This window comes from Aphidius gifuensis, linkage group LG1, assembly GCF_014905175.1.
Source record: "Aphidius gifuensis isolate YNYX2018 linkage group LG1, ASM1490517v1, whole genome shotgun sequence".
Taxonomy (NCBI): Eukaryota; Metazoa; Arthropoda; class Insecta; order Hymenoptera; family Braconidae; genus Aphidius; species Aphidius gifuensis.
In genome coordinates, this window is record NC_057788.1 from 31,805,409 (window position 1) to 31,833,408 (window position 28,000).

The 28,000-nt window shown below is 24.6% G+C and overlaps 1 protein-coding gene across 8 annotated transcripts; it reads left to right on the forward strand.

The window, feature by feature from the left end:
* Window positions 1-70: 70 nt before the first annotated feature.
* On the forward strand, window positions 71-27,999 carry LOC122860520 (protein still life, isoforms C/SIF type 2). 8 transcript variants are annotated; one of them, XM_044164368.1, is made up of 27 exons: window positions 71-1,041; window positions 5,311-6,170; window positions 7,167-7,351; window positions 7,428-7,546; window positions 7,641-7,842; window positions 7,934-8,223; window positions 8,311-8,887; window positions 8,990-9,001; window positions 9,318-9,770; window positions 10,071-10,157; window positions 10,477-10,660; window positions 10,734-10,964; window positions 11,457-11,586; window positions 16,850-16,995; window positions 17,084-17,351; window positions 17,820-17,963; window positions 18,030-18,212; window positions 18,302-18,556; window positions 18,829-18,999; window positions 19,157-19,343; window positions 19,757-20,023; window positions 20,328-21,214; window positions 21,282-21,458; window positions 21,532-21,719; window positions 21,816-22,198; window positions 22,372-22,593; window positions 23,975-27,999. In XM_044164368.1, the coding sequence occupies exons 2-27, from the start codon at window positions 5,959-5,961 to the stop codon at window positions 24,151-24,153; spliced, it is 6,339 nt and encodes a 2,112-aa protein (XP_044020303.1). In that variant the 5' UTR covers window positions 71-1,041; window positions 5,311-5,958; the 3' UTR covers window positions 24,154-27,999. The 8 variants fall into 8 exon arrangements, with proteins under 8 accessions (XP_044020303.1, XP_044020305.1, XP_044020301.1 ...); XM_044164370.1 differs by having other exon boundaries at window positions 5,311-6,143; window positions 9,318-9,785; XM_044164366.1 differs by having other exon boundaries at window positions 72-1,041; window positions 9,318-9,785.
* The last annotated feature ends 1 nt before the right edge of the window (window position 28,000 follows it).

Sequence of the window (28,000 nt, forward strand, 5' to 3'; positions counted from 1 at the left end):
TAACCAACCAACCAATCTCTCTCGCACTTTTTATCATAATTTTTCCTATTTTTATCTCTTTCTCTCTCCCTGACTTGAATAAACAGCATATATATATTAAATACACATACAAATACCACTTGTATATATACACTGGGCCATCAATATATATACATAAAGACTAAAAAATATAGGAGTACGAATTTTGTCCACCAAAAAAGCTCCGTGATCGTGCCAACTCAAACTCACGATCAACGAGTACACATACTGTTCCTCGTCAGTTTCCTACTTGTCAAATTTATACCGGTTTTCATTTATAATATTTGATAAATTTTTCCGGAAAATATTATTGTTTTTTTTATTGTTTCATTCAATTATCAACAAAATTTTTTGATATATATTTTTGTTTTTTTTTTCCACTTTCTTGACATACATTTGCCATAAAAGCTCTGTGAAATTATTAATTTAAAAGCTTGCTTTTTTTTTTCTCCTTTTTTTTTGATATTAATTAATGAATTGTTTTAAATTATTTATTTTTTTTGTGCAAATGTGAAAAGATTTTTTGTGAAACATAAAAAGTTATTGTGAAATTTTGATTTATTTTTTTTTATAGTGATTTTTGTAATTCGTTTTTAAATAAATTGATAAAAAATTAAGTGTGTGATTGATAGGCATATATTTTGTCGAAAAAAAAGGGTTTATTTATAAATAAATAAATAAATAAAATATAGAAGGGTTGGCGCACGGGCGGATATTACAGTTGGCTTGAATATCGACATTTTTGGGTGATGTCGTGCGGGGTCCAGGGCCTGCCCTGATCCTCCTCCGCAGTATCCATGACTACGATCCGGATAATATTGCGCGAAACTAGTGCACACGAGGATGTAAAATATAAATATTAATATATTATTTAAAAATTTACAATTAAAAAAAAAAAGAAATATAAAATATAATCAAAAATTATTTCAAATTTCATAAATATCAATGAAGAGAGAAATAAAAGCATAAAATTAATTTAAAAAAATAAAAAATAATAATAATCAAGTGTTGATAATATTTTAGGTGAGTTTTACAATAAATTATTAACCCAAACTAATTATCATTTAAATTTAAACTCAAAATAACAAAAAAATAAAAAAAAAAATTTTTTTTTTATCAATTTGAGTATATCTATTTTTAGTACGTATTAAAATTTCATTTTGTAAAATTATTATTTTTTTTACATTCTATATTTATCCAAAAAGATTAATAAAAAAAAATTTAGAAAAATATTTTTATTATTAAATTTAAAAATAACTAAATTATCAGTTTTTCTTTTTTAAATTTGTTTTTTTTTGTTGATTAATATTATCATTTATCACTGTGTGTTTTTAAATTTTTTTTTTTGTTGCTCAGTGATTAGAATATATATAAAACAACAACAAAAACAAAAACAACAATAATATTATTATAAATATGTTGTTGTGTATTTATTTTCAATATGACGTTGTGTTGTGGGTGAGGTCTCGCGACGCGCCCCGACCATGTCGTCGACCGTAAGTCGTTACACCTTATCTTTTTATATATTTTTTATTATTTTTTCATACAAGTATATATTATTTCATCCCCTCAATTTTTCACAACAGCAGCCCCTCTCTCTCCATTACCTTATATATTTCTATACATCATTTGAACCCTTGAGTGCGACCCCATTCCGATCTCATCTGATCGCTGAGTTTCCGCTATACTCTCTCTGCTCTCGTGTTTGCTCAATCCTCTCTTATTTGCTCAATTTTTAATTATTTAATTAATACTTTGTTAAATCATCATAATTTAATCAATAAATAAATATGCCAATTTATTTATCCAACATGTGAAAAATATATTATGTATATGTTTAAACAAAAATTTTGTGGTTAATAAATATAGGGTGAGGTTTTAAGGGTAGTTTTTATTATTATTATTATTTTTTGTATTTTTGTGGTGGTAGAATATATTTTTCAGGTACAGGGCTCTTTAGTCAGTGTGTGCGGGATTTGTGATCGTGCTGCGTTTGCCCGCCCTCTTCTTGGGCGTCGTCATTTTCAAGGTGCAGTCACTGAGTGCAATTTATCATTATCATTATTTTATTATTTGTTTATTATTGTTATCTTTGATTGACTAAATGTCAAGTGAGCTTTAATTGATTTTTTTTTTTTTCATCAAATCTTGAATAATTAGTGCTTAATATTGTGCTTTGTGCTTTTTTTTAAAAAAAAGAAAACAAAGAAAATTATTTATTTTCTTTTTTTTTTGGTATTAAATTTGGGTATTTATTTATTTATTTATAAATAAATATAATTTTGTTATCTTATTGTTGCTAAATATTTAATAAATTCAAGTTTTTTTTAATCTTTTTTTTAATTTACGTGTGAATTGTGTTAAAAGATGGATAAAATTTTCAAGTGGTTCATTTTTAATTGTCTGAAAAAAAAAAATAATAATATGATTGTTAATAAAAAATCTATAGTGAAATTTATTGAGAAAAATTTGATGGATGACAGATGAACGCATCTCAGTTTTATAAGATCGATATAAGCATTTAGAAAACTAGTTTTATTCACGCGTTTACTCAGACAAGTATACTAGAAAAATTTAACAAAAAAAAAAAATAATAATAGTAATAACAACAATAGAGATAAAAAAGTATGATAGGGAAGAAGATAGAAAGAGAGAGAGAGAGAGAGAGATAGATAGTGCATCATAGCTAGCTAGACATTGTCCTCACCACTATCTATGTACCTTGTCCTCCGAACAACCCTCCAGTAACCAGACACCCCATTGAGCTTGTCGACTTTATTACCCTTCTAAACCCACACCATCCTCTTATATTTTATTTATTTATTTTTTTGCAATTCAATTTCATATTGTAATTTCAAAAAATTACATTCAATTTTTATTTTATTTTATATATTTATTATTCATCATTTAATTTCAATTTTATTTTTAATACTCTGTGCCAATGTCTATATGATTTTTCTGCATGGCCTCAATTTATGTCGACTGCAGGGGTTGAATCTGGCAAAATAATAATATTATTTTTTTTCCTTGGCATTGGAAAAATGTAGAAAATTTTATATAACATACAAATACATGTTTTTTATAGAGAAATGTAGATAACATCCATGATATCTATTTAAAAAAATAAAAAAATGTATGCCACGTTTTCGGTTCGTGCCCTCTTGGCCTCGCCCCACGTAAAACTCACTATTTTTTAAAGCCTTTTTGTTGGCTGCCCCACCCCACTTTACACTGTCAATTGCACCTGTATTTTTTTAAAAATATAAATAAACAAATAAGTATGTACTTTTTTAATTGTTTAAATTGTGAAAATATAAATTGAATTATTTATTGAGTTGTTTGTTGTTTTTATTATACATAGAGTTTAATTTGAAATGATAAATATTTTTTTTTTATTAATCGAGTCTCTTGGGGTGACTTTGAGAAAATAATATTGAAACATTTTTAGATGACATTGACAAAGTGGAGTGAGGTACACCTCAGTGTCTCGGCCAAAAATGGACTGAATTGGACAGCCAATTATCGTGCTTGATAAAATTCATATAAACTTTTTTTTTTTTTTTTTAAAAAAAATTATTCATTTGATATTGGATATTTGGTTTACACAGTATATCCAGTAAAATATCATTTTTTTTTTTTTTTCTTTTTTAATCAACATAGAAAATTAAAATAAAAAAAAAAAAAACGAAAAATGAAATTAATTATTAACTAGATAATGTATATTTTAATAATGACCTTTTGAAGATTAAAAAATAAATAATCAAGTCGTCTTTAATTTACATTTAAAATTAGAAAAATTATTTATTTATTTATTTTAATTAAAATAATAAAAAACAATTGATTGATTTTGTGGCAAGGCAATAGGGATGCAATTGTTGAGCTTTTAGCTCCATCAGACAACCCCTATAATCTATATTATAATATGTATGAATAGAAAAATATAAAGGGGGTTTAAATATAAGGGAAAATTTAGTAATTGTCTATAGTGGTGGTCGATTGAAACAACCCTGGTATGCAATTTCATCGGATCGTAATTTGTACGGGCTTCGGAAATGATTTTTCACGTCTGAAATTACCATCGTAAATATCAAAATGTCCATATACCCTTAGAATTACTTGCACGAATAATTTCTCCCTTCATTTGACACATTTTCGACTAAATTTAATAATTTTATTTTTCATATTAACCTCTTGTACAAGTAATTTATTTTTTTTCGTTTATAAATTTTATAATTTTTAATTAATTTAATGATTTCTACTTGATTTATATTTAATAATGAGTTGAAAATTTATTGGAATAGTTTGAAAAGTGATTTTTAATTTATCTTGATTGTAATTAAAATTTAAATATTGAAAAAAAATATTATATAAAAAATTGGGTCAACATTTTTAAGGTGTTTTTAAAAAAAGTGTAAATATTTCATTTAGTTTGTCAATTGAAATTCAATTTTAACTTGTGTATATATACATTAATTAGTTATATGGATGTTTGATGAATAATAACGAGAACAAGTTGTTGATAATAATTTTAGTATATTAGTCAATAATAATAATTATTCTTGTCACCCGGATAATCATGTGTGTGTGTGTTTATCCACAATTCACTTGTATTTCATACATTGTTACATCTAATAATCAACATTAATATTAACAATTTAATTAAATTTATTTAGCCATTAAAAATACACATAATATTAATACAAATTACAATTTGATATTATTTTTTTATCAAGAACGTAAATAATACCAAAAAAAAGCTATCGATAAAAATTTAAAACATTTTTTTTTTTAATTTAATAAAAAAAAAGATTTAAAATATTTAAAAAATTATAAAGTAATAACTAATTATTGAATATTATTGGTATTATTATTGTCAACTATTATTTATTAATTTATAATGAATTGTTTTTAATTTTTGTTGATTAAAAAAAAAAAATATACAAAAATGGTGAATTAAAATTTTTTTTAAATTAAATGTTTCTTCTTGGTTTTTTTAATTAAAAAGAAAATTCTTTTTAATTTCGATTGCTAGTGATTTTTAGTGATTAGCTGATAAATGTTACATCTGTCATTTTTACAATGTAATCGTCAGTGAGCATTGCCTCGAGTTAAAAGTTAACAAAAAATGAGGTCTGACTACTCGTTTACCTGTTCTACTTTTCGCCCTTATGTTTCAAACTTTTCAGGATATATATATTTTTTTTCATTTTGTAATATTTTTTTATATTCACATAGTAGTGTATAAAGGAAAAACAATTATTATAATTTATATTTTTAAATTTTCATTTACAGAAATCACAAGATGAAGATGTTATCAACGAAAAAATTGTCATCAATAATGTGACAATAAATAAAAATAAAAAAATGACCTCACACTTTGATTGGATAATCATAATCAATTCTACTTCCTTTACAACTTCAGTGCTTCCTTCAAATTAAAAAAAAAAAAAAAAGAAGAAAATACAAAAAGGAAAAATAAATTAACACTCAAATTAAATAATAAAAAATAATAAACATGTAGCCAGGACTATTTCCTGGGATTTAAATGGTGCCAAATATATATAAAAGAGCCAAATAGAAAAAAAAAAAAAAAATATTTATAAAAGCTGATGAAACAAAAAATAAAAAAGAAGAAAAAAAAAAAGAAAAAAAAAAACGAAAAAATATTAAGCAAAGAACTGAGTACAAGAGTAACTGGGCCAAATTAAATTGTGTCAAAGATAAATAGAGAAAAAAAGACATCAAGAAATGAGGTACTAGACTGAATGCCAAAGATAAACAATTGAGACTTGAAATTAAGAAAAAAAAACTGATAAAAATTAATAGTAATAATAATAATAATATAAAATAAATATTAAATTAATAATATTACTTGTCAAATATAAATAATAATAATAATAATTTATATTATAAAAAAATATAAATTAAAAGCAAAAAAAAATGGGAAATAAATTATCAGCATGTAGTTGTGCTCCCCTGTCAAAGCCACGTTATCGAGATGAAGATTCACCATGGCAGATTGGTGCAAGGAGTGGTACTGCTGGTGGAGGAGGAGGTGGAACTGGTGGAGGTGGTCTTGGTGGTGGTGGTGGCAGTCACAGGGGTGATTCTGGTCCATTGCTCAGGTGCGGAAGCGTAATAGAAAAGAAGAGGTGCGCATACCATGCTATTCAATCATTTCATTAAATCACACATTTATATAACAATAAACCCTCTGATATTTGAGTCAATCCTTTGACAAAACCCTTCAACCCCCCTTTTTTTTAATTTACAATTTTCAATTTACAAATAATGTATAATTATTTTATATCAAAGAGATTTTATTATTTTTATTTTTAAACTCTTGTTCTATAATTATTTAACAATTAAAAAACAACAAAGTAATTTTTATTTTTTTTGTTTATTATTAATAATGATGATACGAAAAAAACAATATAGTTTAGGTTTTTTTTTTTTATTTTTTTTCTCTCTGAATGTCGTCGAGCACATGTGCAATTGTCTTGTCAATGTACTTTTTTAAAATAAGTATAAATCTCTTTCACAACACAGTCCACCACGACCCGCTTTTGATTGACCATGTTTTTTATTGTGTACTACCAATTGAGCCCAAGTAAAGTATGTATCCTCAAATGGATTTATCTATCTTATTACAATTATTGCAGTGAAGCACATTTATTCCTTCCAATTTCGAGAGACCATATTTCTCTTTTGTACTTACCATGAACACAATTGTTCAATCTTTTTCAAAAAAAATATCACTCTAAGCCTCTTATGCATCTTTGTTTATTTTTTTTTACTATTTCTTTGAGTTTTAAAACATTGTCCATTCATCACAAACATACGCACTCACATGCTCATTACTGCAAAACATTTTGTCTCTAAAAAGTATTTTTTTTTTGATATTTTTTTATCTTGTCTTTTCATCTATCACTGATAACGATGCTTTGCATGAATTGTCCAGTAGTTTTAGCTATTCAATTTTCTCTTGCATGTACTCTTTTATACTCCAAATAATAATTTTGAGCTCTAAATAAAACAAAGAAAAAAAAAAACAAATAATTAACATCGTAAATATTTATTTATAAATAAAATTGTTGTTAATTTAAAGAAATATATTTTCTGACATGTTATTATTGAGAATTTTCTAGGCTTTGGGCTGAGGTATTCCATGTTAGTGCAAGTGGTACTGGTACTGTCAAGTGGCAACAAGTTTCCGAGGATCTTGTGCCTGTCAATATACGTTGTCTTCAAGATTCACCTGAATTGGTCTTCCATATTACCGCCTACAATAGTCAGGTCGACAAGATTCTTGATGTACGACTTGTACAACCAGGTAAATAATATACAACATCTTTGTGTTGATGGAATCCTTCTTCCTGTAAAATAAATATATTTTGTTAATTTTTTAGGCACAAGGATTGGTCAAGCATCTGAATGTTTTATTTATTGGAAAGACACAATGACAAATGACACATGGGGTTTAAATTTTACATCACCAATTGATGCTAAACAATTTAAAGATTGTTGTGTAAGTATATATAAATATAAAGCTATTGATTAATAAATGTGTTGACATTTAATTATAATTAAAAAAAAAAAAAAACTTGACATTTATTTATTAGTCACCTTCATCAAAGACACCAAGAAAAGCACCCTCATCATATTCATTAAAGCTACCAGATTCAGGAAATAAACAAAAGGTTAAACCACGAATAAAACCATTATCAACACCAGCATCACCAAGTAGATCAAAAGCACCACAATGCACTTGTATGCCACCTGAACAACTGGCAAGACTTCGTAGTCGTGATCCAAGATTTAATTGTAATTATTTTCTATCAAATAATAATAATAATAATTTTATTAATTATGTCACTTGTTTATTGATAATAAATTATAAAATTTTATAACGCAGGCGCATCAACACTACCAAGAAATATGACTCGCTCATCAGACATGGAGATGACGCCTGGACGTGATAAAGTAACATCAGCAACATCAAGTGCATCATTATATGACAATGTCAATAATAATAATAACAATAATAATAACAATAACAATAATAATAGTGATACAGTATCTGGTAAGACAATCAAGTCTGGTGAATCATGTAAACATATTGGAAAAGATAAACAATCTGAAACTTGTCAAACAACACCAAAAACAGCAAACATTGGAATTGGTACTTCTAATGTTGCTTCACAGGTATAATTTTAATTTAATACATCCAATTTAAATAAAATACAAGTGTAATTTATTTATTTATTTATTTATTTTGTTTATTTAATCAAGATTGACAGTCCAGATGACAAAGACAATGGTATATCACCTAAAAAAGGAATGAAACATCAGGATAGTTCAACTCAACAAAATGGCAGTGAACGTGAAACACTAAAATCCGAAGGCACACAAGCTGGTGGTACATTGGGACACAAAACATCACGTAAAGAACAATTACATCATACAAAATCAGCAGATTACACTGAGCTAGAAATGGATAATGGACATATGTTTATTAATAATCATAATAGTAATAATAATAATGGTAGAAGATCTAAAAGTAAAAGTACAGATGATATGAGAATTGATAATAATAGTCAAAATAATGGTATGAATATTGATTCAAGTACACTTAAAAGAATGCTAAAACCAATGTCAAGTGTTGATAGTCCAGCAACATCACCTGAAATGACACGTAAACGTCATAGTCATCATTCTTATCATTATCATCCAAATAATAATCCTAGTAATCAAAGATATATACAATCTGAAGCAGAAAATGAAAATTATGTACATCCATACAGAAATCCATATAATAATAAATTTCAAGGATCAAGAAGTGCTCATGATATGGCACGACAATATTCTGGTTAGTTTATACATACTATTATTGTTAAAAGTAATTTATTTATTTTTCATTGACAGTGTAATTATTTATATAAAAATGTTATTTTTTTTTTTTAAACTTTAGAGGAACCATATTGTAGGTTTATTTAAAAATAATTTTGCATGATTAGTTTTTAATTTATTTTTATTGATAATATTTTATATTTAATTTTTATTGAATGATTAATTTGCATTTTATTTATTGATAAAATAGATTTAATTATTTTAATATATTGCTTGATAATAGTATTTTAAAATGTAAAAATCTATTATTATTATTATTATTATTTAATTAAAATAGTAATATTTGATTTTAAATTTTTAATTTAAATTTGATATATGTAGCTGCATGAGTAGAGTAATAATTTGTGAGTATTTAAATATTGCACGTATGCATATACGCTCTGTCTTAGGCGGCAGAAGCAGGATGTACTTAGATTTGGAACGTAATCGATGCACTGGTGACATGTCACCACCATCTGACAACGTAATATTTGACAATCAATGTTACGCAACAACACCAAGTTCATCTAATGGTAATTCAGACATGGAACAACAACAACATCAGCAGCAGCCAATGCAGCAGCCACCACCATCAATGCAACAACAACAGCAGCATCATCATCATCACCATCATCATCAACAACAACAGCAACAATCAAATCATTGCAATGGTAGACGTTACAACAGTGGTCAATCATATCATCATCCACCACCACCACCAAACATGCAATCAGCATCAACACCAGGAAGTCCAAGCAGCAGATTACTACTTGAGTATGAGAGACATCTTAGAAATACACTGGCCAAAGGAATGGATGCTGAGAGTTACAGTCTACACACATTTGAAGCACTTCTCACCCAGAGTATGGAAAATTTAGGTGAAGTAGATATTATAATGTTTATACTCATTTACAGCATAGCCATAAAACAAAAAATAAAAAACAAATTTATTAAATTTTTATATATAAATGATTCAATAAAAAAAACAAAAGCTTAGCTATTTTTATTTCGAAATTAATAAAAGCTGTATTTGAATATTAACAAATTTCTATTTCCCAAATTATATTTTATAATATTTAAGTTAAAAAAATGTATTATCAATTTATCATCAAGTTTAATATTTTAATATATTTTTATCTAAATCAATAAATTATTATTTACAGAATTTGCTGAGAATATTCCTATAAATGTTCAACAGCAACAACAACATCAACATCAACAACAACGTACACCACATGCATCACGCAGGCGTAAGTATTTTATCACTAAAATAATTATAATATGATTATTATTAAATGATAAATAAATTTATTTTTAAAAAAATAATTATAGTAGATTTTAATCGAGTCACGCGTCAATTAGTTTACTGAAAGATAATGAGCTTTTCTCGTGGACGTGATAGTGTCGGATGGTATTTATCATTTGAATCACCATCACGTGATAAATGGAAGATTGTTGGACACTTTGAAAGAACAATCATATTTGATGATGATAATGATAATTATAGTGATAACAATGATATTGATTTAAAGTGTTATAATAATTTAAAAAATATAATTTCTAATTTAGGATCAAGTTCAAATAAATCATCGACATTGCCATTGTCATATCGTTATTGTAATGATAGACAAAATAGCAAAGATCGTGATGGTTATTACAGTGACAGAAATGAAATAATAAGAGAAAAACGTGATCGTGAAGCTGAAAGAGAACGTGGATATTTGAGTGATTATAATTCAAAATATGAACCAAAGTAAGAAGATAATTTAATTAATTATATATTATTAATTTAATTTGTAAATTTTAATAATTTTAATTTAATTAAGATGTGCAAGTTGCATTGGAGAATCAGCAAGAGCTCAATGGTTTCGTCATTCAGATGGTTGGCAATCAGGTAGTTCAACACTTGGTTCAGCTCAATCAAATTCTATAAATCAAGGCTACATTGGAGGGCATAAACGTGAATCACCGTGGGATTCATTGCCATCACTTCGTCATGAGGGAAGTCTCAATGACAGTGGTTATAAATCCAACAGAACTGATTCTATGGAACAACGGTAAATATTTATCAAATTGGATTAAAATTAAATCAAGTTTTATATTTTTTTTTCTCTTCGATGATGTTCTAATTAGTGTTTTTTTTTTTTCTTTTTAATTCAAATGTCATTGTAGAATAAATTGAGCAGCCATATAAAATGTAGAACAATTTTTTAAATATATTTTTAAACAAGTGTTTAGAAAAAAAAATAATAAAAAACAAATTGTCTTGATGTTTAAATTATTTTGATTTATATATATTTTTTTATTTAACATACTTGAATATTGATGTGTTTATTGTCACGTTAGTATGCATATTTTAATTCTATTGTGTCATAAAGCTTGTAGCTTTTGAGGACAACACTTGGTGCTTGAAAAATAAAATAAAAAAAAAGTAAATTCTTTGTTCAATTGATATTCAAAGTCAAGTTTGACATTCAAAGTAAAAATAAATATTCAATGTATAAATTTACATTTGTGAATTAATTTTTTTTTTTTTTTTTCAATTTCAGAGGAACATTTGATAGACAAGACAGTGTTAGATCAGATTACATGTCAGACAGAGATGGAAGATATGGAATAGTGCAACAAGCATCATTAGAGAGTACTGATTCAAGGCTGTGCTACTTGACTTCATCAGAGGTGAGTTTTTAATTTTTAACTTGACATTCAGGTTTATTTTTTATTTTAAAAATTATCTACAAATTATTTACAATAATTTACTGAATTTTACATGAATGAAATTTAAATAAATTACAATTTTTTACAATAAATAAAGTCACGACAAATTCCAACATCTCTTGACATAAAAAAAAAAATCAAATCAAATAAAAATACATCTGGGAATGAAAAAAATAAATAAAATCAATTCAACATATTGCCTTGAAATATCTATTCAATTTAAACTTATTTTTAACTGTACAGTCAAAAGCCATTTTGATTATTTGACATAAATAAAATAAAAATACAAAAATTTATCTTTCAATAAATTTTTGCATCTCATTTTTGTTTTTTTATAAAAAAATTTCTAATAAATATTCAAACTCACACTGTTTAATAAATCACTACACATGACAAACTGCCAAAAAAAAAAAAATTCTACCAATCCATTGATACAAGTGAATAAATTTAAAAAGTTTTTTTGAAAAAAAAAAAAAATTTTTTTATTCATTGTTTTTCTTATGATTTTCCTTGGTCTAAATCATTCAAGCTTGTATTGTATGCAACGATGTGAAACCACGTGTCAACTAATAAGAAAATAATAATAAATAAATAATAAAAGATATATTTTTCTATACGTATCCTTGCCTCTGGCATCCCAGTGAATCTATTTTTACAAATAAACCAAGGACAAATATCGATAACCTACTGACCCTGCAATCTGTTTTTTTTTTTTTTTTTTTTCTAATTTCTCTTTTTACTCGTTGATTATTTTTTCTACTGGAAATAAACATTAATTTCTTGGACTTGTAAAATCTCAACATATGATAAAAGAAAAATATTTATCTTGAGATATTTCGAATTTAAAAAAAAAATATTTTCTATGAAATTTGTCTGACTATTTTTTGATATTTCTACTGAAAAAAAAAGAAAATCAATTATTTTAATTTTTTTTTATGGACATTTTATTAATATTTATTTGTATCTTTTTTGGATTATTGTAATTTTGTGCAACATTGTCGATTTGATAGTGTTATCATCATGAGGCAGTCGGATATTGGCCTCGTTAATAATTGTGGCAAAGTGATCATGTCGTAAAATGGCATTATTATTTATAATATGGTTGCGTGTGTCAAATGATACATAGAGTTAAATAAGCACACAAGGAAATTATAAATATATATATATTAAAATAATAACGAGAGAATGAGGTAAAATGTCAAGTTACCAACAGGTACATGCGCAAATCAATTTCTCCGGTAATCATCAACTACCACCGCCCTTTTTTATATAAAAATAAATATATCGATGCAGTATATCTGCAAGATTTATTTTTTATTTTATCTTTATATCAAAAATTGAATAGTTATTATTCATCAACTATAGATACTTTTTTTTAATTTAAATAAACTCATTTGATTTTTTTTTTTTAAATAAATAATTTATATTATTTATTTAACGAATTGTTAATTAAAATTGACAAATTATTTTTCATTTTAAAATAATCTTTTAATCTTTTGCATTATTTTTTTTTGGCTTTAATTCTTTTTAAATCTTTTTTTGAGATTTAAATTTTATGATAGCTTTCAAAATATCTCAAAGATAATTTTTAAATATTTTATTTTCACGTTGAAATATAAAATGTCATTTAAATTCAGAGAATTGCGTGAACTCGAGCGTCATAAATCTAGCTTGCGGCCATGTTTTTTCAAGGGTACTTGAATATTTTTTTTTTGTCCTTTTAAACATGTTGGCAGTTATAAGATTTTTAAAAGAGTACTCGAAATATTTTTTCTCAGGGTAAATAGCATATTTTGTTATTTTTATAAATGGCTTTTTCAATACTATATATACATAAAATTGGGTCAAAAAAAGAAATAGGTTTTTTAAATTATTTGTCTTAAAATCATAAAAGGTTTATAGAAAATATTCAAGTATGCAAAGTGCAAGTGTTTTCCAAGTTTTAATAAAATTTTTTTTATCATGCAAGTATATATAAATATATAAAATAAAATAAAAGTGTTTACAAATATCTTGAATTATTGATTATATTTATTTTAAACTAGATACTTGAAACTCAAAATAAAAATATAAATATAAAAAAAAAGTACTCGATAAATCATCCAATAAACTCAAGTTTTCTAAACTTTGTCAGACATTAAATCTCTCTTGAATTTAAACTCTCAACTTTGAAAATAAAATAAAATAAAATAAAAAACAACAAAAACAAGTCAAAATAGCAAAAAAGCATCTCAAAGTCCTTGATAAATTAAATTAAATTATAAAAATCTGTCAAATCCAATAATCCTTGATGTTAAATTCCCAAAAAAAAAAAAAGCCAAAAACAAAATTTTCTTTTTAATTTAAAAAAAAAAAAAAAAATTTAAAATAAAAAAGCACCACCTAGTGCTTGCAGCAAAGTACTAAAATATCTCATCTACGCGCGTGTCTTAAAAATCATCCCTCTATATTTTCCAACCACCCTCCAATTTTCATTTTATTTTTTTTTTTTAAATTTATTTATTTATTTTTTTCTCTTTCTATTTTATCTACGTACTCTCTGTACCACCACCACCATCACCACCACATACAAAGCTACATGTAGTTTAACACACAGTGCTTTTACTGCTGGTCTAGTATTGATTCCCCCCCAAGGTCTGTGTATAGATGCGTCACAGAAGGGAGGCTAAAGCAGGGGATATATACCCTGGCCTCTCTGCTATGCAACGAATACACAAAATCAGTACAGTACGTTGCTAAAAGCTCGACGTTGACGACACCAGTCGACTCGATCATAAATATAACATATACATACATCAACAAAACAATCAAAAACAACATCATCAACATCATCATCATCATCAACATTATCATCATCAACATCATAACACTGAGCAAGCGCTCTATCTCTTGTTATTTTACTGTTTTTTTTTTTTTTTTCTCTTAACACCCACTTTTATTAACCCACTACCCTTTACTTTTTAATTTTTTTTTATTTTTCTTCTTGTTCTTCTTGTTCATTACTCGGTGCTCATACTTAATTATCACCTGGATTATCAAGTGCATCCTCGTTACTATCAATAGAAAAAAAAAAAAATATATAAAAATAAAAATTTATTTATATTTTTTTTAATAATATACAAATGGGGTGATGATAAATTATTTAAATCATTAATTGGCATAGCTTGAAATAAGTGAAAATTTATTTTTTATAAATAATGATATATTTAAAAAATATTTAATTGATTTCTTATTTATTTATTGACAAGTGAAAATTTAATAATACGGTCGACGTCTATTTGTCATCATAAATAAATTTTGACGTCGACCGTTAATAAATAAATAAATTAAAATTAATCTGTGATGCAGCTAATGAGTGGCTAAATAATTAAGTAGAAAAAAAATAATAATATAATAAATGATGCAGTGAATCAATGATTCATCTGTTGTTAAATTTTCCCGCTAAATATTGACCTAGTACCTGGGATTCTTGATTGTCTGTTTATGCCAGTGAATACAGCTGGATACTAAAGTGGAACAGTAAAAGAGATGAATTTAAAAAATAATTATTAATAATAATATTTCAAGTGATAAAATTGTCCTCGTTTCAATAATCATCATAATTGTTTGGATAATCGGCTTTGACATCCGGACGATTTGTGAAATTTTTTTTTTCATTTTTATTTTCCCCATTTGCCAATGACTTCCGGTAATATGATGACATAAAAATATTTGCCTTCCCCTGTATTTAATGATTAAAACACTTGTAGAGTTTAAATAATATTTTAATGAAAATTATATATTTTTATATATAAAAAAATATTTTAATAATATTGAAAATAATGGAGCAATGATAACAAAAGAATTATAAATAAATTAAATCAAAATTATTTATGTAATTAATAATTGAAATATTTGAAAAAAAGTTTAATTATCATAATGTAAAATGCAAAGAGCTTATAAAATTTTTACACTGTACATAACGTACACACTTGTAATATGTGCTGTTAAAATTGCAGTCGAAGAATTTTCACCAATTGCATCAATTTTAATGACACAAACATTAAATCTACCTGATGAAACAAATTAATTAAAAATAAATTCAATTAAAATGATATATCAATTAAATATTTAAATGAATTTTATTGTCATCGAAATTCGAAATACTTGCTTTGACAGTGAGAGAATGTCATCAAAGCATACCATCACAAATTTCGAAATAACTCTCGAATATATTTAACAAGTAAATTGTAAAATAAAAGAAAAAAAAATTCATAATTCAAAGTAGAAAAAAAATTGGCAAAGTAACTTTGTGAAGACAATAAAAGAAAAGAAAAAATAAAGAAAAAATTTATTCAGCATCATTGAAGACAATTGTTGAAGAAGAAATAAATATAAAAAAAAAGAATTTTAAAACAAAAAACTTGGCTAATAAATAATGGAAAAAAAAAAACGTGTCATCTTGACCATAGACAAAAAATTTTTTTATTATAAAAACTTTTTGTATTATTTGTTTTTTAAAATATAAATATTTTTTTTATAACTTGGCAAAGTATGGTAGATCAAAAATGTCGATTGGGAAGTGCATCGAGTTTTCCAGATTTGTTGAGTATCAGAGGTTGTGGTGCTTGTGGTGATGATGATTGTTCAAATAAAAATTTATGTTACAATGATCATACAAATATAAAAAAATTACATAAACGTAAATGTAAAAAATATTTTTGTTCATGTAAACGTCATACAATAAGTGTTATTGATATTAATGATAGTAAAAAATTATATTGGTTTAATTGTAAAAATATTGAGGATAAAGTTAATCAATCTGGTGATGGTTATTATTTTAAATTATTGAATATTATAAATGACGCATTGAGTACATGGGCACACAGATATATTGATGGTTTAACTAATGCTAAAAAAGATATAATGTTTAAAATAAATGGTACATCTAAAAAAAATATGAAGTTGTTAAAAGAAAGTTGTTATTGTCATTATCATCCGCATATTACTGCGGATGATTGTAATGCTGAATTTTTAAAAAAAGTTGTATCATTTGATCCGGATATTAGAATAACAAATGGTAACACTGGAACTTGTAAAAAGGTAGCTTTTTATTATTCTCTATATAAAGAAAATATTAAAAGAAAAAAACCAAATGAAAAATTAATTTTATGTTTTTATTCATCTCTTATTCTGTTTTTGTATTTAATTTATAATTATTTGTTTTTTTGCTTGTGCCTTTCAGATGTCAGATGATGACAGAATGTCTTTGACAACAGCAGTCAGTGATGATGATGATGGTGAGAGTGTTATGAATTCACCATACAGAGCTAAACAAACTGGAACTGCTGCTGCTTCTTTCAATTGTACTGGAGCTGTTCGTAAAGCTGGGTAAATTTTTAAAAACATTTTTTAGATTTTTTTTTTCTATCAATTAAATTGAGTTTTTGAAATGTATTTAATTTTATTTTTGTAACAGTTTTTTGAGTGTTAAAAAATGGCTACTTCGTAAAAAACATCAAATTGAATTGGCAAGAAAACGTGGATGGAAGGGATACTGGGTTTGTTTAAAAGGAACAACATTATTATTTTATCCATGTGATTCACATGAAAGTAGAGCTGTTGAAACAGCACCGAAACATCTTATTATTGTTGATGGTGCTATTATGCAACCAATACCAGAACATCCAAAAAGAGATTATATTTTTTGCCTGAGTACAGCATTTGGTGATGCATATTTATTCCAGGTAAATATTTTTTCTACTGTAAATTATTCATTTTTAAAATTTAAAAATAAAAAAAGACAAAAAAAAAAAAATAAAATAATCATCATCACCTTTATGATTTATTCTAGGGGATTGAGATATTTTTTTTTTTTTTCAAACTTTTGTACACATTTTTATCCCTCTTGTTGAGTGGATATACTTCTAGACTCTTCTAGCCCCTTTACTTCAAAGAAACACCTCGTTTTTTTATCTCATTTTTTTTCCACTTCATTTTCTTTTTGTCTTCTTTTTTTTTTTTTCTATATGAATGAAAGCTATACACGCAATTGTCGCCCATTCTATTTCGAATTTCAAGTGAATATCTTTATCTTTTTTTATATTTATTTTGTTTTGTGTATTGAGACAAGTGGCTCATTGATTGATCATCAATAAAATAGAAAAAAATAACTTTTTTTTATAAATATATATATATATATGTTTTTTTTTTAGGCACCATGTCAAGTGGAACTTGAAAATTGGGTGAATAGTATTCATTCAGCTTGTGCTGCTGCATTTGCTCGTCATCGCGGCAAAACAGGTACTCTACATCTTCTTCAAGAAGAAATATTTCGATTGGACAAAGCCATTGAATCAGTGAGTTTATTTTTTTTTTAATTTTAATTTATATTTTTATTATTATTTATACCTAAAATTACATAGGATTACAAGTTAAAACACATGGCTGATCTTCAACAATCAGTTGTATCTGATGTTGATACAAAACAAGAAATAAATGGTCAAATAGTACAGTGGGAAGAAAATCTTGAACGTTTACATTGTGAACAATTTCGTCTTAGATGTTATATGGCTAGTTTACAAAGTGGAGAGTTACCAAATCCAAAGGTAAAATTAATATTTATGAAGCATCAAACTTGATGCTATTATTTATATTTTAAATAAAAATTAAAATAATTTATTTATATTTTCAACAGAGTTTATTGACTCATGTGTCACGTGCAACAAAACAAACCCTCAACAAACTTGGTGTATTTACAGTATCTTCATTTCATGCATTTATATGTGCACGTAGTCCATCTTTGCTTAATAATTTACTTGCTGGTCGTGGTGCAACTAAACGAAGACCACCATTGTTATCAAGATCAAATAGTGCATCAAGTCGTAGATCAATGCAAATGTCATCACGTGATGATGAAAAAAGTGTCAAAGTAACAATACCAGAGAATCAGGTAAAATTACAAAAATTAATTAATTAATTTTACTCGTAGAGTTGTCATTATTTATTTTAATTAAACATTAATTTAAACTTTTTATATCGTTAATTAAAATCAATATATAGTTCAAGTGTTGAATATATACAATCAATTTATCATCAAGTCTTTTTTTTGTTGCCTTTAATTGAAATTACTATCAATTAAACCATGAAAATTTAATTGTTATTATCCGGCTTTTAAAAAATTAATAATTCAATTTAATAAGAATATATTTACATGAATTTTAGCTGGTCTCGGTATTTTTACGTGAAGGAATGACTGTTGAAGAATTTTTAGCAAGTGCATGTAGTAGAAAAGGACTTAATCCAATGGAACATTTTGTACGTGTTAAAAAACGTCGTGAAATGGAAGATCACAATTATTTTGTGCCTCATAGAACTGATGGAATTGAAACTTATGTAAGTATTTAATTTATTTTTTTTTACAATTGAATGAATATCAATATATTCATAACGTCAATGTCAATAACATATTTATTATGATATTTTACGTTCTGTTAATTTTTTTATTGATTATTATATATTTATTTATTTTATTTTTTTATATTAAAAATAGCTACATACACATGAGATGGTTGAGGTATGTGCTAAAATACTTTATCAAGTTGAACTACAAAGAACAACACTTGATCAAATGTGGGGCTTTTCTGTTGAAGCAGAACTTATTGAAAATTCAGATAGACAAGATGAATTGTGTTGTTACGTCAGTCGTGTTGAGGATAAAAGTGTTGCAATGCATAATGGTAAATAATTAATTTAATATATATATATTTGGGATTAATAAATATTGGGAAAATGATTGAAAAAAATATTAAAAAAAAAAAATATTACGTGTAAGAGTTGTATTGATTTTTTGTCGTTCTCGGATGAAAAAAAAAAAAAAAAAAAAAGTAAATAAATGTAAGCTTGATGAGTGTCGCTTGGTTGGTTTGAGTTATAAAAAATGCATCCCCTTCGTACTTGAAAAAATAAAGAGAATAAAAGTCTATAAGCAAAGTGTAAATATATGCATATAAAAATGTGACTCAATGTCAAATAGATGCTATTAAAAGGTTTTTTTTTTTTTTTTTTATTTTTTTTAATATTTTTAAAATCAAATTTATTTTATCTCTTTATTAATAAAAAGAAAATAAATAAATAATTAATAATACTGCAGGTATTATAAAAAGTGATGAGATAATGGTTATTAATGGAGCAATTGTGAGTGACCTGGATATGATGTATTTGGAAAGTGTACTACAAGAAGAGCTGGCATTATGTATGATGATGAGATCATCAAGAACTGAACCACCGGATTTAACTGGTACAATGAGAGTTACTGATGAGATTATTGAAAGTCTTGTTTGTCCACCACCACCAACTGATCCACCAGTTATGAGTGAAGAAATGATTACTGGACTTATTGTTCCAGCACCTGTACGTGGTATGTATTTTTTTTATTATTAAATTAAATTAATCAAAAAAAATATCAATTAAAAACAATTCAATTTTTCATTTCATTTTTCTTCAAAAGATTTTGTACTTTTTTTTGTTATTATTTTCCTGTTTTTTTTTTTGTTTTTTATACTGTTGAAATGATCTCGTTAGTTTTGTCCTCTGCAATATAATGAGAATAAAAATAAAAATAATAATAATAATAATAATAATAAGGATGATAAAGATACTCTTGTTAAAACTTATCACTTGTTTCTTTTAATTAATTTTTTATTATTTATTTATTTTTTCAGTTAAAGAAGGTGTCGTCATGCAAGATTGTTATCAAGGATTACATATTGATAATGGCAAACAAACATCACGTACAAATTCATTTGAAATTGAAAATTTATTAAAAACAGCTGAACAAGTAACTGGTATATGTCGTTCACCAGGTGAAACACGTAAATCAAGTCCAACTGGTAGTGTTATTAGTTCACATTCACAGGTATTAACACCAAGTAGACAATTAAGTGATGCTGAAAAATTAAAAAAAGTAATATGTGAATTAATTGATACTGAACGTACATATGTTAAAAATTTAAATAATTTATTAGAAAATTATTTAGAGCCATTAAAACGTGAAACATTTTTATCAAATGCTGAAATAAATGCATTATTTGGTAATATACAAGAAATTGTTACATTTCAACGTCAATTTTTACAAAATCTTGATCATGCTATTGAAATTGAATGTGATTTTAATAATTTTGAACATCCAAGTCAATTTAAGGGTGTATTATTTTCAATTGGTAGTGCCTTTTTATATTATGTTAATCATTTTAAATTATATAGTTCATTTTGTGCAAGTCATTCAAAAGCACAAAAAGTATTACATCCAAATGAGGGTAATCAAGCACTACAAGAATTTTTACAAGCACGTAATCCACGTCAACAACATTCATCAACCCTAGAATCATATTTAATAAAACCAATTCAAAGAATACTTAAATATCCATTGCTATTACAACAATTGAAAAATTTAACTGATGAACGTAGTGATGAACATCAACATTTAATTGAAGCATTAAAAGGTATGGAAAAAGTTGCTGAACATATTAATGAAATGCAAAGAATACATGAAGAATATGGTGCAATATTTGATCATTTATTTAGACAACATCAAAAATCATGCAAACAGGTAATTTAATTATTTAATTATTTAATATTTAATATTAATTCATATTTTTTATTATTATTATTTACAGCCAATTGATCTTAGTCCAGGTGATTTATTATATTATGGTGGTGTTGAATGGCTAAATATATCTGATTTTCTTGGTAAAATAAAAAAAGGTCTTGAATTACATGCAATGTGTTTTGTATTTAAATCAGCTGTTGTATTTTTATGCAAAGAAAGATTACGACAAAAGAAAAAACTTATGGTAAATATAAAATTGATTGATTTATTTATTTTTGTTAAATTAAATATTTTAAAATTAATTGTTTAATTTTAAGGGTGTATCAACAAAGACCAATTCAAGTGAAGTTGAAATAATACGTTATCAAGTATTGATACCAGTTACAGAGGTACAAGTCAGAGCAAGTACAGCAAAGGACATGGAATCTCATTTCCTCTGGGAATTAATTCATTTGAGAAGTCAATTACAGAGACGTTCAGAAAAAGTTTATGTTTTGTCAAACAGGTAAATGAATTTTTAATTTTATTGACACAGTCTCATCCAATATTGATTATTGCTTTATTTATTGACTTTTTGTTTATTTCTATAAAAAAAAAACAGTACGACAGAATTTAGAAATGCGTTTTTGAAAACAATACGTCAAATAATACGTGAATCAGTACGTAATATGAGTATACCATCAACAAAACAAAATATTGGACAACCAACAATGTCAATGGCACCACGTATGTCAACTGGACATGTTGAAAAATATGATAAACCACCATTATCTGGACAAATATTATCTGGCTCAAATACACTTGGTTCATTGTCGAAAAAATCATCAAAACAACAACAAATATTATCAAATACATTGAATTCAAAACGTAAACATAGTCATCCAAAATCATCAGTTGAACATGAAAGTTCAGAGGACAGAGATATTGATGAACCACCAATAACACAATTTAGATCAAGAAGTAAAACAATCAGTGATACAACAGGTGGATAATAATAATAATTATATTTTATTTTATTTATTATTAAACAAAGTAACAAAATTTTAGTTTTCTTTTCTTTCTTTTCTTTAAATATCTATCTATTAGAATATCTATTTTGTTACTTTTTTGGTGTCTTTTTGGTGTGTTTTTTTTTTTTGCCAAATAAAATATTTTAGGTGAAGTAAAAGTTGATATGGATACAGGAACAAAATCAGAAGGTGAAGAAGACTCACAGGCATATGGTGCTGAAAAAAAAACAAATCTTGGAAGAACACCAAATCATTTAACACTAAGTACAACATCAACAATATCAGCTGGTAGTACAGGTAGTCAAGCAAGGCTTATACAATCATCACATCAACCAGAAAATTATCATCCATCAACAGTCAAAGAACTTGGTAAGACAAGGCGTTTAAAAATACCAAAAAAAATTAAATAACAATTAATTGATCCTTATAATGAATTGTCAGTCTAGTCCTTGCACAATAATTTTCATTTTCATTTTGCTTATTAACAATTAGTTGATTTATTTATTTAAACTTTTTTTTTAAAATAAATCAACTAAAATTGTTGTAAAGTTATTATTTATTTTATTTTCATTTTGTAGTGTAGATAATGAAATTAATTTATTTAGTTTGTTATTTATATTATTGCTAATTTAAAATTAAAATTATTTTGAAACAAAAAAAAAAAAAACATGGAAATAGTTACGGGTTTAAAAAATAAATAAAAATAGCAATAAATTGCATGAAAATTAATCATAGGCGTCGACTTCTCGGGTTTCTTCGGGTATTTAAATAAAAAATTTTAAATTTTAAATAAAAATATTGCACGTTATATATATAATAAATATTTATTTATTTTTTTTTTTCATTGAAAAATATCCCAAGAGTTCTCGAGAAACCGTATTTATTTATGATGCATTTGTTGTTGCTCCTCAATTTTATTTAAAAAAAAATATAAATAAATTATTGATGTTGTTACGATGATTATTATCAAAATTTTTTTAATTAGAAATAATTATTTAGATTACTAGTTGAATGATATAGTTGAATTAAAGCTAAAAAATAATTAGATAGAACATTTTTTAAATTAATAAGTAAATAAAAAAAAAAAAACATAATGACTATTATTATTAAAATATGAAAAAAGAAATGGTATGAAAAAATATCGCTGTGCTTTTGCAGATAAATGTAATTTGCTTGTTGATAATGGCTTGTTGAGCAGAAAAATGCGAGGAAAAGCTTGACCACAATAATATTTTACGTAGTTTTGAAAAATAAATTAAACATAGGGTTATTATTAAAATGAAAAATAATAAAAATTAAAATAAAAAAAACTAAAATAATGATAATGCAAATTAGAAAGTCGGCGCCTATGAATGAAGATAATTTTTTTGTTTTTATTAAAAGCATATAAATATTTATAAATTAATAATTTTTTTACTTTTTTTTCACCTATCCAAACACAAAATTATTATGATAATTCACTCACCACAATACCTTTATTTTATTTAGAAAAAATATATAAATAAATATGCGTTATTTATATTTATATTTTTATTTTATTGTTATTATTAAAATACACTTGTCACTTACCTCTCCAATAATTTAACAAGCTAGATTAATAATTTATAAATGAGACAAAAAATAAATAAATTAAGAAATAGTGTTGATTCAGAGTAAAAGTAAAAATATAAATAGATTAAATATTAATTAATTAAATTGAATTGAAAAAAAGACAAGGAAAAAATAGAAACATCAAAATTTTGTCAATCAGGTTCGCCGATTTGGAAACCACGGGAGCTACCTTCACTAGGGGAAGCCACAACATTGCCACGGAAGGGCAAATCAGCCGGTGAATTTGCTGACATGAGCTCGGCCCACAGCGCCTCTCGAAAATCACTCATAGAAATCAATAATTGTGCTCAACAATCTAACTTTAATAATCATAATTAAGTTGGATATTTAAATATGAATAATTATTATACCATATTCAAACCAAAGATTAAATAGTTAAGTTGAAATTAAAATTAATATAAAGTTGATTTAAAAAAAAAAAAAGAGAAAGAATTTAATGATAATTTAATGATAATATTAATGGAGTTGTAAGTAAGTTTTAAATATTACACTATTACTCGATACTGTGTAATTTAATTTAGAGATTAATAAAATTATTCTTTTTTTTTTTTTTCTATTGCTGTCCATACCGCAAATAATTTTCCAACGTCTTTCATATAATTATTGAAATTAAAAAGAAAAAACAATTTATTTTGTTGATTAATATTATTATTATTTATTTTGATTATTAAGTAAATGAATTACCAATTGATATTAATTAAAGCTTTTTTGTTTTTTCAATTTAAACTTCGTTACAGAAAATCGTGTTGAATTAATTATTATATCTTGCCAATAATTCTGTCATTGATGAAAAATAAAAATAAAAAAATATACGTAATTAGAAAATTAAATTTGAAAAAGAAATGAGTCGAGTAAATCGACGCAATTGACTGATTTCAGTAAAAAGAAATGAAAAAACAATTTTTTAAATTAAAAGTACGAGCAAATAATAATTACACTTGTTGCACGGGACATCGCAGGAACGATTTACAAAACCCAATTAATTATATAGATATTAGCTGATTAAATATGATAAATACTCTGATAATTTTATTTGTGATTATAGAATTAATCTAGATGAAAAATTTAAAAACAAAAGTAAAAAAAAATAGCTAATTAAATACAGGGTTTGACAATGAAATAAAAACTACATTATTCAAGTTTTTATTTGAATTAAAACACGTCATGTAATACTGGCCTTGTATTGAAAAAGAAAAAAAACCATATAAATATATATTTAAAAAAAAAAATTACAAATATATTAAGAGCTCGATTTTAATCATCTATATAAAGACTCCAATAAAAAAAAAAAATCATCTTTCAATTATATATAGTAAAATTAATAATTACATTATTTTAATTTATTTATTTGAATTATTTCTGTTGATATTTATTCAAAGTTTTAACATGATAATCTAGTCAGTGATATCCAGGTGATATCAGTATCTCTAATTAGACAAAAATATGTATAGTAAATATAAAAAAAAAAAATATTAATTTATTGTAAACATACAATTATTGTTATTTCTGTAAAAAAAAAAAAAATTAAATAAATAAAACTAGGAAAAAATGAAAGATGAGTTTATTTGCTTTGTTGTATGGACAGTGAAATGAAGAAAAAAAAATATTAAACAATTTTGTAAATAATTAATTTGATGTGCAAATAGTAATAATAATAAATGAAAAAAAAATTTATTAAAAATTATGAATGGAGAGACAAGAATGCATCGAATATGTTATTAATTTAAAAATATATAAATATGAATATATATGAATTCGCTTGTCGCGTCTACAAATATATACATTGTTATATAAAAAAAAATAATAATAAAACCCGGTTGTCTACGTAAAAATAACAGTTAAATAAAATTAAAAAAAAAACCATCATAATTTACACACTGATAACATGATTAATTAATTCATAAATCTATTGATCATTTTGATTGTGAATTAAACATTTGACCGACATATAGCTCATTTATTTTTCAAATTACTTAAAGATATACGAGGTTTTAAATGTTTATATTCAAACTGAAGATATCTGAAGGATAAAAATAGAAATGAAAGGGATTAATTGGTGTACGTTAGAGACAACAGAAAGTATCGGTATTAACAAAAGAACAAAAATAAAAAAAAATAGATATATAAATAATATATAAATGTATTAATATTATATAAAATTAATTGATGTTAATAATAGCTCGTCATGCGTGGCGATCTCGGCCGGTCCGATTATAAAAATTAATAAATAATAAATTAACAGGTAATAATTAAAAATTATCTTCATTCTTCTTTGGTTATTAATTGATAATATTCCACTGATAAGCGCTGACTGAATTTGCAGTACCATTGATGGCTTTTATAAATTTAAAATACAAAAAAAAATGAATTATTTATACTTTTGTAAAACACAAAAATTTTTAAAATACTAAAATTAAATTTAGTATAATCATGCTTTTCCTCAACTCGTTAGTCATGGGTAAATTAATTTTTTTTTTTTTTTTTAATATTTATTTTCATGTGCACATGAAGAATATAATTATTTTGAATTTAACAAGAAATAAGTGTCTCGAAATGAGTACAATTATTAATTGTTATATTTTTTTTTTTTTTTACAAGTTAATAATTATTAGAAAATGCCTAATTAATTTTTTATAATTATTATTTTCAAAATGTTATATAGTTTTTAATTTACTGATAATTATTTTTTGAATTTTGAATGAAGATAAAATATGTTTTGAATTAAACTAGTTATTTTTTATTTTTTTGATAAATAAAAAATTATGTGTAAGGAAGAGACGCCGCGTTTGACGAAGCCCACAAAATCGCTGATAAATCATGAAAAAGTTGACCAATAATTAACAAAAAAATATTCAAAATAATTTACAGACTTTTCATGATACTCTCTCATTAGCAACTAACACGATAGAAAAAAAAAAAAAAAAAAGTATCGACAAATTATTAAAACGAAATGATAATGCATAAGGAAATTTTTTTGCTCGCAAATTGTTTTATTATTAAACAAATCGTATTATAAAAAAGACAAAAAAATTTCCTTCAGCAATATTGATAATATAATAAATATTAAAAACAATAGAAAGGGCTTGAAGGAAAAAAAAAAAATAGTTAAATTCAAAAACAAAGATAGCCCATTAGTTTAAATGATAAAAAATCACGAGGTCTAAAAAACCTTAATAGATAAATAACACTGATAAAAAGGTGCAGGAAATAAAATTAATTAAAAAATAATATTAAATAAATAAAACGGTCATAAATATTATTCAACATTAAGAAAATTATATCTGAATTAAAAAAATTGTTTTAAAATCTGTAAAAAAACAAATAATAACAAAAAAAAAATTTTAAAAACACAAAAAAAAATATATTAAAATAAATAGTAAAAAGATATATATAAAAAAAAAAAATGGAAACTTTTTGTTGCTCGAATTATTGCATTATCTACTATTATATATAAATTTTATGTAATAAATTATTATGTCGAGGTGCGTCCTCCGATCGAGAGTGTTTGCTTTCTACATTTGGAGGAAAATAAAAATTTTAAAAAACAAAAAAAAATAATTATATAATATATATAAGATGATACTAATTATAGATGATGGTATTGATGGGCAATTAATTTGTGATTCGAATGAAATCAATTCTATAAAAATAATTGTTATTAAAATTTCCATAAATTTTTTTTTCATTTTATTTACGTTTTTAGAATATCGACCACACAAAACACACAAAGCTCAATAATTTATGCCCACAAATACTATCAAAAAATAAAAAAAAAAAAAAAAAACAAATTAATTATAGAATCAATTTCAATAATATCAATCATTCTTTGTTTATGTAATTTAACTGAGCATGAGTATTTTAAAAACTTTATGCAATAAAAAAAAATATTTGATAGAAAAAATTTAATAATTTAAAATTTTTTTACCAAGAAAGGATCAATCAATTTTTTTTACCTTTCATCTTCATTTCGTAATTAAAATCATTTCCTTTTGTATGATGAATATGATGAAAATTTAAAAATAATTATCGACTCATTATTTAAAAATAAAAATATATATGCATCATCAAAGCTTTATCTTTGTGCACATTGGGATTGACCTTGAAATGTCGATTGAAAGTTTTTACCATTGTAACAAAGTGACAAAAAAAAAAATATAAAAAATAG

What these genes read in the sequence shown, in the direction of transcription:
- LOC122860520 (XM_044164366.1), top strand. Translation starts at nt 5,959, where the DNA reads ATGGGAAATAAATTATCAGCATGTAGTTGTGCTCCCCTGTCAAAGCCA. An exon ending in GGAGCTGTTCGTAAAGCTGG is followed by an intron (nt 16,996 to 17,083) that starts GTAAATTTTTAA and finishes TTTTTGTAACAG; the next exon opens with TTTTTTGAGTGTTAAAAAAT. An exon ending in GAGAGTTACCAAATCCAAAG is followed by an intron (nt 18,213 to 18,301) that starts GTAAAATTAATA and finishes TATTTTCAACAG; the next exon opens with AGTTTATTGACTCATGTGTC.